This window comes from Athalia rosae, chromosome 1 (assembly GCF_917208135.1).
Source record: "Athalia rosae chromosome 1, iyAthRosa1.1, whole genome shotgun sequence".
NCBI lineage: Eukaryota > Metazoa > Arthropoda > Insecta > Hymenoptera > Athaliidae > Athalia > Athalia rosae.
The window spans coordinates 29949826-29962160 of record NC_064026.1 but is presented as its reverse complement, the minus strand read 5'-3'; the positions used below and the strand labels follow the sequence as shown (position 1 = coordinate 29962160).

Genomic DNA, 12335 nt, shown 5'->3' with positions numbered 1-12335 from the left:
TTCGGTGTACCGATCATTTCATACCGTTTTTTCGTACGATACGCGAATGTTTTATCAGAAATCAGTGAACTGATGTATCAAATCGAATTTGACTCCACATCTGAATCGATATTGAAGGAATGCGATTTTCCGTTCATGGAAACAAGGAGGACAGACAGTCAATTTCCGCTCAATTTATTCAAGGTTTCGGCAAAGTCATATTCAAAACTACGTCTTCTCCCTTTCTTGACTGAAGCCCCCTTGCATAAGTATACGATACAGAAAGAATGTTATTGGCATTCGGAGGATGAGAATCAACATTTTCCTTCACACCGCTACCTTGTTCGCAAAATGGCGTATCATTCTTTCGAAGATTTGACGCAGTAGTTGACCCATTGCTTTATTTCCTTCCATTTTCATTGAGCCGCTCGTTCGTAGATTTCATTTTGTGAGACTGGTCGTTATAATTGCCCGAGAGTACAAATAATGTCTGCATCATGAGATGCCTCGCTAATTTAATAATTAATCATCTCGCAGTTGGTCGTCTATTGAGGGCATAACAAAAAACCCTGGTAGTGAGGCCGATGACCGGTTGGCCAGAAATAAAGAAATAAAATTCAAACTTTGCGGCTAATGGGAACTTGAAGAGTTGTAACTAGTGATAAACGAAACAGAGATAATCCCGGAAGAAAATGTTCACCGGCGTGTGAGCTGAAATCCGAATGATTTTTCATCGAATCGAATGCCCGATTTGAAGAAATTCGCGAATACGGTGCTGTGAACGGGTGACAAAAATTGTTGCGACCGTTGATTGTAAAGAAACGGAACGGAAACCGGGCGCTCGTTGATGTAAAAGTGGTTGGTTATGTAAACCCCGGGAAAAATCCAAGGTTCGCAACGATGCTATTTCGACGTCAAGTCAGCGAGCCCGCTGGAGGTAGTGCTAAGAGTACGGAATCCACACAGGCAGGTTCGACGCCGACGACATCCGGGAGCGGTCAAGGCATTCTCACCCAATGGTACATGAGGATCACCACCAATGTCAAAAAACGGCAGAGTTTTAGTCCAAGGTCTTTGCTAAAGAGAGCTCTGGTACTTGCACCCCATAATGACATAATTTCCTTACGCCTGGATAAAATCCCGAATGTTTTCTTTACTTTATAGCATATCGTTTGTTCGTTTTTCTGGACTTAATGGGAGTTCCTTATTTTTTCTGTTCCAGTTGCCCGTGGTGGATCCATTCCTGGAGAAAGTTTCGCTCTCCGACCTAGGTGAGTAATCGATGTAACTTCTGAGCCGATTTTCATCAAAATACTTACGTTCCACCCCGAAATCCCATCGCATCGCATCAATAATAACCCTTGACCGCGTCGTACCGGAGGTGGAGGTGGAAAAGGGGGAAGAGTTCCCAAGGGTGCGCTACACCCGCATCCCTTCGCCCGGTTGAGCAGTATCCAAGTTTTCTCCGTCATTCCGTTTATACGTGTAGCAAAGATAACGCGTCGCTCGGAAATCTAGGACAATTTTACTCTCCGCCGGTTTAATATATACACACGCTGCTATGTAGTTTTAATGGCAACGCGTGGCCGACACCGCTGCGATGGCAATTCGCCAGATATCAACAAGTTGCAAGAAATAGACCATTTCAGCTTTTAATATTAGAGCACATGGTCGAAGATTATTTAACGATTGTTCGAGAGATTCGTCGACTAATTTACCTCTCGGTACGCGTATGCAAAAAAGGATTGAAGATAAGTTCGGCATACTCCTCGTGTTCCTCGGATAACTAGGCAGCAGGATACCCATACCTGGTGTAGAATTGAAGCTTTCCAACCGGGCGAACCACCTGTACGTATATGTTGGAATATAACGTAGATTCGCATCTAGACGTGAACGTTCGCGAAACCAAGGTGTGGCGAGAGTTTATACTTACACTAGTCGTTATGTAAACTTGCACCTTTCTGCCAAGTTCACGTTCACTTGGTGAAATAAAATTGAACCGAGTAAACAGAAGTATAGGTGGTACCGGAGTGAAAGGGAGCGATCGCAAAACGTAAGCTGCGCTAGAATCGGAATAGAATTTCGTGCAATAAAACGTCGTAAGGCCCGAAGACTTTTCTTTTCAAATTATCTTCCAAGTATATCCGTCGCATTATAACAATTATTGTTTGCATATACCGCGGTGTGTGCCGACTACACGATGCCGATCCTTTCAGATTGCACGGAGCGAAGTGTTCAGCCAAGTTAGAAAACACCGGGTCGAACAATATTTACCTACCCACCCACATTTACCGTGACTGGTTGCGTGACTTTTTCGCCACGATATGCTGGGTAATCGTAATTATAATCAATTGTAAAATATTATAGGGCGCAATATAGTGTTCTCCCTACCTCTAGTATCTGTATATACGTACACATGCCCGTGGTATCGGTGGTGTAGAGATATTTAGAAGCTAACAAGTAGTTGAGGCTTGTATACACGGTCAATATCCTACTGCTTATCTCTCTACTAACGATTATTGATCTTGCCGAACCCTCTGCCTTATAAAAGTTGAAACTGATAGCATGCCGCGAGGTATGCGGGAATGCTCGAACGGATCTCTTAATTGATCCATTGAGGAGAAAAAATAAATTACGCTTTTTGTACGAGGTTCGCGTTTCATCCGACGAGCATCCAACCTTTAGCGTCGTTATTATGGAAACCTATAGAGACGAATACCATGGCGAGCGAATGATGATGATATATATACGCGCGCTTGGAATGCAGGATTAAAACCCCCCAAGTATGCCACCTTATTTCTGGGTGAAAATGATTCTTCGTAGTTCTGAAAATCAGCCCGCTACATATTTTACAAATGTTTTATTATATCTTATATTCCGTTTACACGTCAGTTCGGAGGAATCTCGTGTATAGGTATACGTTGAATTTTCTGCACGTTTGCCAAAAAATGAAACGCATTGCACGTGCCAAAGGACCAGTCCATGATAAAACGAACAAGTAAATTCATCACGATATTCGAAAGTCTCGTTTCAAGGTACGGTATACCTTCTTCACTTCTGGGTGATAATAACGTCGTCAAATCGCTTTCTATCTCAGCTCTTGTTCGAATCGGTTTCAAGCTTCGTGTTATTTCGCGACGTTATCGAGCGCAGAAACGTTTAATCAAACCACCGCCCAAACGCCATGGGCGATTCAATGATTCAATGAGCTGTCCGCACGGTGCCATAATTTTAGATCTGATCTCTCCAAATCATTTCGAACAAACAATTTCATCTGTAGTCTAAGATGTGTATTTATAAAATAGTGATCGGCCATTCTTCCACAGAGCGCAAGCGCTGGTTTAACATCCTCATATCGAACCCCTGCAAATACCATTTCGAACCATTATAATATTTGACAGTTTCTCAAACCCGTGGACACGATTTCACTCGACCGAGATATTTCACGTGCGATGTCATCCACCGCGGTTCACGGATCCGCGAAATACTTCCGGCAAACTTCCACGATTTGTCTCGGTCAATTTTCTAGAATATTCGCGATACCGCGGATATTTACACAGAAATAAAGAAAAAATATTTGGGGAGCCGAATTACAATTTCCGATTCGAGTGGTGGATGTCAGCAGTCGGGAGTCAGGGGGCCAGGAGCTAGTTCAGGTGCTGGGAGTGTGTTTTTGGCAGCACTTTGCTCTGCCTTCCACGCTGCTATTCTTGGAAGAGTAGTCTTCGGAGGAAGAGCGAGAGACGGACGCGTACCCGTCTTACCAATCCACCCACCTCTTCGACCCAGCGACAGTCAGTCATTCAGCTCGCAAGCCCGACCGGGAGGCTATGTTTTTCGTGAACCGCGTATAACGGTCGCGTGTTTGCGGACTCGTAGCTTGTGACAGATGTTAGTGCAGGGAACCGGCGACGATTTTTCTATTATAGATTTTACCAAGAATCTCACTTATTGCGAACAACGTTCGTACAAAACTTCACCGTCTATACATATAGGTATAATACCTAACATGCGATTACATTCAATCACACGGTTGGAATCCATGAGTTTCGCACACGCGACAGGAATAACTGAAATTACGAATGGAAAATTCACAATACACGTGTGCAGTCTCTGATCTCGGTATCTCGAGGGTGTACGAGAACATCACTCGATGGTGGAAAATTTGTGGAATTATACTCGAATTCAAAGGCATCGCCACACCCTTATACTCGTCCTTGTCGTGTAATTTGCACGAACGAGTGGAGTAAAACCCTTTGACATATCAGCAACAGATTCACCATACATTGTGCCGCGTGTTGCGAAATTAGACTGAGAGGATATTTCTTTGAGTATCGGGAGATCGGGCTCTGCACTCCGCGTTCCCGTTGAACAAATTGATAAATAAGAATCGATAGAAACGTAGGGTTTACTGCACGCATGTATTCGGAAATTCTGATCGAATACCTAAAGCCGTGCTAATTAGTCGAAAATTCGGGCAAAGTCGCGACAGAGTTCGGAGGTACGTTTGTATTCCACCTGATGAAAGGTATTCGACTAGAATCGGAGGAAACTTTTTCAAAATCGACTGGTCTCTACCCATTATCGCTGTGATTCTATGCAAAATCGTTCGATCTTGGCCGTACTTAGTAAATTTATTGGTCATTGCCAAGGCATTGCCGTTTCCGTTTCAATACTGGTTGGCGAAATATATTGGTAGAGGTATTCTACATAGGTGTAGGCGTTGTGCAATTCTGACGTCAGCATACGTGCAATTAGATGGTATTTTAATCTATCGGTTTGCCAAGAGCTTAAAGATTTGAATTAGTACCCAGTTCGAGGCCACCCCTTCAGCTGTGGTGGTTTCTACTAATCCTCCGTCGAAATTGTACGACACATTGCCCGCGGCAGTTTTAACAGATTCGATTATAATTCTTGGATTATTCAAAGACATCTGTGAACTTAATGCCAAAGTCTAACAATAAGTTGGATGTATAACGATATTGATTTTAGAAATTTCAAACATGGCCAAGATCCAAAATGGTGTAGCTGTGGTTGTGATATGACTTTGTTCGTTCTCCGAGTGTATTGTGCTATTGAAATATGGACAATTACTAGACCGGGGGGATCTGTATTTAACTAAGTACAATGTTGATACATCGTCTCAGTCAGCGTTGAAAATTACTCATTCTTCGAACATTCATACTTTCCAGAATTTCCCTGCATTTTTTTGGTTTATCGTTCGAATTAAGTTAAACGAACACGTAGTTGGTTTTTGAATATTTGAAAATCAGTGCAGCAAATTTTTGCACGATCTCATTAACAACGTATCGGAAATGCATTTGTCGGACAGCAATCATACGTGTAGGTACAGACGTGCGAATAAATGCCATTTAAAAACATTTATTGTTTGAAAAGAGTCGAGATTAATGTCGTGCAGCAGAGAGCTATCGATCGACTCACGTGATAGCCACAGTTTAAAGTGATCGGTGATGAATTTGGGAAAAAAATGCTGGCTCTACATTACTATTCAGACAGCGAAGGTGTTCGGACAGTGTTGAGAAAGGTAGCGAGCGCGTGGTGGAGTCAGGAAAACGATGATTCCGTTTTCTCAAAGGACCTCATTAAAGAATTCGAGGTAGAAAATCCACCCCTCGAAGATGAGTTAGCATGGATTCTCTTCAAAGGTATATTTAAAAATAAAAAATAGTAAAAACACATCAGCCATGGGTGACTGATTGTGAATGACGCGAGATCGGAAGAGATTCGAGTAAAATATGACGCACGCCGAAGAAGTCTTATCCGTGGTCATCCCTCCTCCCACCCCACACACACGTTTCTGAATCGATTGAAAGCGATGCGTTTGAAATATTACATCCTTATCCTCTCAACCTTTCATATGTCGTACACGTTTATAGAATACATAAATGTACTTGCCTGTCAACTGAAAAATTCTGCCCGTCTAATTCGGAATTTTTGTGGAATTTTAGAACAAGATGAGTCGCAGATCTTTCCTAAGTTTTTCAAGTTTCATAAATGCTACGACTTGATACCCACCAGTGCCAAACTTGTCGTATTTGACACCCAGCTACTCGTAAAGAAGGCTTTCTTTGCTCTAGTTTACAATGGTGAGTTGGCCAATGTAATTTTATTGACCGCCGTTAAAAATAGATAATTATTGAGTTGTTGAAGCTACATTGGATTTCATCTCCTCTCAAAATAGGTGTGAGGGCAGCTCCGTTGTGGGACAGTTCTCGTCAGGAGTTCGTCGGCATGTTAACTATAACGGATTTCATAAAAATATTACAAATGTACTATACAAGTCCGTCGGTGACTATGGATGAACTCGAGGAACACGAACTCGACACGTGGAGAAGTAAGTTTACTCGACGTAATGCAATAAATGTGGTTTGAATGTATCTACATATTGGGTTGCTCGGTGTTTTGTGTTCGCAGAAGTCCTGAAGGACCAAGTTCATCCCCTGGTTAGTATCGGCCCGGATGCCTCTCTCTTCGAAGCCATTCGTATCCTCATCAAAAACAGGATACATCGTTTGCCCGTGATTGATCCGGATACCGGAAACGTCCTCTACATTCTGACCCACAAAAGGATACTTCGGTTCCTCTTCCTATACGTAAGTCTCTCCGCATAGACGCCCAAACTGCGATTTATACGAGACAATTGGAATAACTTTTAGTAAATCTCAAATTGTTCAGATTTATCAATTTTCAATTGTGTTTTTATTTCAGATTCACGAACTGCCGAGACCTTCTTTCATGAACAAGACCCTGAGGGAACTCAGGATAGGAACATTTGACAACATAGAAACAGCTACAGAAGAAACTAGCATAATTTTAGCCCTAAAAAAATTCGTAGAAAGGCGAGTCTCCGCGTTGCCAATCATAGACGACGATGGAAAATTAGTCAACATCTATTCCAAGTTCGACGTTATTGTGAGTATTTGATTACTCTTATCTAAGAATTTAAGTGCCCCACGAATGAGTAGGTATATTGATTCCCCGAAATTGTAACCCTCTACAGAATTTAGCAGCTGAGAAAACCTACAATAATTTAGACGTTTCATTACGGGATGCCAACGAACACAGAAACGAATGGTTCGAGGGGGTTCAGAGCTGCAAACTCGACGAGACACTATTCACCGTAATGGAGAAAATTGTTCGAGCTGAGGTAATTGTAACGATTCTTCTTATCGCACATTATACGCGTTCGTTTCGTGTAATTGTCATCCCTTGTTGTTGCAGGTACATCGACTCGTCGTTGTAGACGAGGATGATAAAGTGATTGGTATAATTTCATTGTCCGATCTATTGTTGTACATCGTCCTCAGACCATGCGGTAAGAATAATTATTGTGACGATCGCTTTCTATGATTTTGAAGTATACGTATAGCAAAACTTACGAGTACCCATGTTACGCTGTTAAATACAGGTGAGGATAGCTGTAGTAGTAAAGGTAGTTCGGTATCATTGCGTGGTCGGGATTCGGGAGCATCGAAAGGACCAAGTTCAGCACCTTCGGAGATCTCCCTTCTCGATAACGGAGATACGGTTACGGAGGCGGGGGCAGGGACGGAATCAGAGGTAGAGACAGGAGTAGCAGCGGAAGCTGATCAGTATGGTGCGAAAGTTGATAAGAGCCAAACGGAAGATGAGGATACCCGCGCAACGCCTACTCCACCTTCGAGCCCAACAAGCTCGGAAATTTCAGGTCTACTTTTGGTGAATCAATCTCAAGAGTCAGGGTGGCGAGAAGTAACAGTTTCCGGAGGCGAGTGATGAGATGTTTCGATAGATATGGTATATACACGTGTAAATTGTAATATAAAAGTAATTTAAGAAATAGTTTCAAGAACTGGGTGAAAAGACCTGACGCACTATACATGGCGAGAAGTAGAGAAAGTAGAACATGAAACACGATCCTTTTACCTTGTTCTAATTTCAATCAAGTCTCTGTAGAACACAACGTTACCGTTGCCCAGATATAACAAGTCGTATGTCATGCTTTGTTGAGTCCCGATACCGCTAAAATATTGAGAAAGCTACTTGCTGTTGAATAACTCAAATCATACACCTCCATTTTCTTCAGTTATGCAACATGTATTTCGAATTTGTATTACATGATGATTGTGTCCTCATGGTATCAATCAACACTGACTCGCATAATACTATAAACGTTGATGATACCTGTCGAGTGAATAAGTAGGTGAAATGCAAGGAAATTAAATGCTGTCGAAATTTGTGATATTTAAAGAAGATATAGATAATGCAAACTTTTGCCTTCCGCGGGTGATTTTGTAAGTCAGAAACGGGTTAAAAAAAAATTATTAAATAAAAACGAATGAAAAAAAAATAAAGATACATAAGATAATATTACCGTCTGTAAATATATAATAAATCACGATGTTGATTAGCATAGAATAAGTTTAAATAATAAAATACCATTCGAAGCTCTTTTCTTGTTTTAACGGTGAGTTTTTTTGAACGGGGACCGCACGTTATCTCTATATTGGCAAAATCATATCCATTTTGATAAAGGTATGACCCTTGTACGATAAAAGATGTATTTTTATCGCGTTGCCGAGTTATTCGCAAATTATTTATTTTGTTTGACTTTTCAATACACAAAAAAAAAAGAAACAGAAGAAGCAAATGTTCAACGTTGATCCAAGGTTGATAGGAACGGATGAATGAAATTGAGGCCTACGGATGATGATCGCTTTATGATTTAAACAGAGAATAATATCTCACCTTTTCAAACTAAATGAAAAAGGGATGATTAAGTGGGATTTATTGATGATGGTCAATAACGTATAACGCGTGTACATCGTAGAAATTTGTAAATTTGAATAAATTTGGCACATTGTACGAAATAGGCGGTCTATATTTGAGTGTACAGATCGTTGATGAACCGATTTCACCATTTGAGAGTTTATCTCGCGTTGGTTGATCAGATTCAACTTTATTTTTTAATACGCCTAATGGAAATTGCAAGTCTCTTAATGACACAGTGCCTATAGTCCGTAGAATAAAATCTCATTTTATACGGTGTTGATAACATGACCAACACCAAGTATGAACCGTAATGAGTCGTGGTACCCCGGAGTAGGCTAAAACTTATTGCAAACGGTCAAAGCTTTTTACAAGTGGAAAATATACATGTGTATAATATTGAATGGCATTATTGTAGATATTGAAGTGCAAGCCAAATCGTTTTTATTATATTCAGTACAAAACATGCAACTCTTGAGAAGTTCAATATTGTATCATTCTTTTTCGTCTAGTTACGACGACGACCACGATGATGATGATAATTATGATAAAGATATTAATAACGGTAAATTCTTCTGATGATGACAGCAGGAATTTGAAGAAAAACACATAGATATATAAATACACATGCATACGGTGACAGTAATTACCTACGCATTAGCTGCAGTGTGTGAAAATTACATGTCTCATAGCTTTCGATCTCGATGTGTTACAGGGTCTCAGACTTCCTGTAATATGAATTTGATTATCGACCTTTAACAGACACTGAAATTCGTCAACGAATTATTCGGAACTGATAACGGTAATTAATCCTAATCTGTAAGATGTTGAAAACTAAATCAGAACCTCTGTTATCTCTGAATTAAAATATATGTTAAATAAAAAGATGTACAATAAAAATTAAAATTCGACGTAAAGTACATAATGCTATGAAATTAACCAGATAGCCCGAATCTTACACTGTTAGTATTTAGTACCTATTAAGTGCATAGACTAGTCTGAAATCAGCTATCGTATGCTGTACGTAAGAAGCGATTTGCAAAGCATCCGTATTGCCTGTTTAGATAAATACATTATACGGTGGACACGTTTTACTGATGTGTTTATCTCTCTTTGACAATCCAGGTATTCTTGGTCCATCCCGTTTTTTCTGTCTTTATAATATTTTACTTACAAACGTACACGAGCATTTTTGTTATAAAAGTATATTTTATTCAAATACAAGCCACTGATAATGCTTAGTGAAACTTCGGCTTTTTTCCATCCCTCTGTATCGCGACTGACTTCTTTTCACCTTCGGTAGCTACGTGTTTTTCCTAATTTCAAACATGATATAATGTTAAACTTGAAGGAGATCTGACAAGTCATTCGAACTTCTCAACTTGTTACAAGATACTAACCAGATTACTATCCTGAACGATTGCCTTCTTATAAGGATAGGGTCTCTTATTTTTTGTCAAATCTGCATCATTCGCATCGTTTTCGATGACCGGCATCTCGCCAAACATCTCGTCGTATTCAGTATCGCTATCTGGGTCGCCTGGTGCTGTACTTGTGTCAATTGAATGATTTGTGGAGGATAATTCGTTGGTCTTAGGAATGCAGGCGTTGACGCCTTCTCCATCGGCCTCAGTTTTTTTGTCCTCTCGTATCGAGAAATTTGACCGCAATAACAGTGAGTTTAATGAAGATATCAGATATATCTGTAATGAAATAACCGTTAATAATGGAAATTAGAAAAAAAAAAATGTCAATATGCTCACTGCATTATTATAATGTATATCATGGTTGTAAATATCGAATACCTTTTCTAGAAGCCTTTTGGTTTCCATGTGATGGATTCTCAAGTGTCTATCCAGACTAACGCTCACTAATAATGGCTCAGATTGACTGCAGGATAAGTCAGTTATTCCACCAACCGCACCCCTGTACGTATTCAAAACTTTTCCTGGATTTCGGAAGTCGATTAAATTCATTCTTCCCCTTCCTGATGCTACGACCACATGTCTGAAATATTTGAATCTTATTGTTAGATGTCCTGCCTGAATGTGATATTTATAAAGCAATAACTTGATTGTATCTTGACTTATCGTTTAACAAGGATGGGCATATGATTAGAAGAATAGGAACTTACTTTTCTTTGCTGGTAGTGGTCAGAGCAGTCAACGCTTCATTCTTTAAAAGAAGATTCAACACTGGTCGTCGTTGCGCCCCAGGGTCATATAAACGAATCTAGGGTGAATATTAAGGATCAATACAAAATGAATCTTCCACAGTTTGCAATAAGAACAAGTTGCTTACATATCCAAATTTGCTAGCAGTAGCAACTAAACTGTTTGGTAAGAAGCCAATGTCGGAAACCCAAATTGGTTTTCGTAGTTGTAAAGCGTCTGGGGCAACATTTTTTTCAGTAAATACTTGTTTCTGTGTCTCCAAGTCAAATAATTTCAATTCATTCTCACGCCCGCCAGTAGCGATTATCTTTTCATCAAACTTGGAATGCCTCATTCTATGTAGATCTTTGCCAGCATTTATCAAAATTTGTTCATCCTTATCATAACGCCACAACTTTACGTGGCCGGATTCAACTGCTGTTATTACAGTGCTAATGGACATCATAGTCATGATTAAATGTGTAGACAGAAACGAAACATACACGAGACTATGCCTCTGTCTCAATATGTTTCCTGTCTCAAAATGATTTACAGTTCAAGAAACACGTGTATTATATTCCTTACTCATTATATCGTGAGATCCCTTTGATTTTTCCTTCTCCAATGTCACAATTAAAGGAACTAGTGAAGGCTGAGTATTCAGTGTCGAATATTTTCACACTTGATATCAGATAACAGGAGCAAGAACATAGAAAACAAATCATCAATTAGAGATCATGCACAGGAAGATTTGGTGTGCGGTATTATTTGATTTAATATGAGACCTCCGATTTTCCTTTGATCCACACGCGATTAGAATGTCTTTTTCTGCGTTGTCACCCCAAGTCATGGCAGTTATTTCATGGTCTCTTGTTATTGCAGTGAGACTTTGAATGTTTTTTACTATACAGTTCTTCTGGTCGATCTTCAAACCTAGTGCAAATATCAGTACGTTTCATTCATGATCGATTATTTTAGAATGTTTTTAAAAAAAATATCAAATACTGGGGTCTCAGTATTAGAACATAGGTAGTGATGTCAAGTTGTCAAATTCAACACGTGGTTCGAAAAATCAAATAACCTAAGAAAAAACATCGGAACAAACTCTTATCTATGTTTTTTGTCAAAAGGCAAAAGACATTAGTATTCTACCTTTAAAAAACCCTCTTGTTCCGCCAACAAATGCGTTGAAATCCTTGGTGTAACTCATCTTTTTGATTCAAAAAGTATATGCCCAGTGAATATACCTCATAAGCCAACATCCAAAATTCATCTGCAGAATTTCTGGCAAAATCGTACTTTACCTATAGGTGGCGGTTGTCATTGTGCTACTGGCTCAGTGGCTACTGGTGACCGTTTCGTTGCCAACGTATTGTACAAATTATATTTCTACTTCACTCGAAGCGTTTCAAAGCTACTTCAGCCAGCTTCAGT

The 12335-nt window shown here is 39.9% G+C and overlaps 2 protein-coding genes across 3 annotated transcripts in view; one reads left to right on the top strand and one right to left on the bottom strand.

Annotated features, from left to right (window-relative positions):
- The window catches only part of LOC105683698 (dentin sialophosphoprotein), a 47430-nt gene extending 38999 nt beyond the window's left edge, over window positions 1-8431 (top strand). For both annotated transcript variants that reach the window (XM_012396470.3, XM_048648765.1), the window contains exons 9-16: window positions 1202-1250; window positions 5949-6086; window positions 6182-6334; window positions 6415-6593; window positions 6709-6912; window positions 7001-7147; window positions 7222-7315; window positions 7409-8431. In XM_012396470.3, coding sequence (XP_012251893.2) covers window positions 1202-1250; window positions 5949-6086; window positions 6182-6334; window positions 6415-6593; window positions 6709-6912; window positions 7001-7147; window positions 7222-7315; window positions 7409-7755 — 1311 coding nt within the window. In that variant the 3' untranslated portion in view covers window positions 7756-8431. The remainder of the gene's footprint in view (window positions 1-1201; window positions 1251-5948; window positions 6087-6181; window positions 6335-6414; window positions 6594-6708; window positions 6913-7000; window positions 7148-7221; window positions 7316-7408) is intronic.
- Window positions 8432-9937: 1506 nt separating this feature from the next.
- LOC105683700 (WD repeat-containing protein 74) lies at window positions 9938-12264 on the bottom strand. The gene is made up of 8 exons (XM_012396474.3): window positions 12054-12264; window positions 11687-11834; window positions 11487-11582; window positions 11050-11353; window positions 10883-10980; window positions 10554-10755; window positions 10149-10451; window positions 9938-10064 (listed from the first exon to the last, which is right to left on the bottom strand). Exons 1-8 carry the CDS (start codon window positions 12109-12111, stop codon window positions 9987-9989), a joined length of 1287 nt encoding a protein of 428 aa, XP_012251897.2. The 5' UTR covers window positions 12112-12264; the 3' UTR covers window positions 9938-9986.
- Between the last annotated feature and the right edge of the window lie 71 nt (window positions 12265-12335).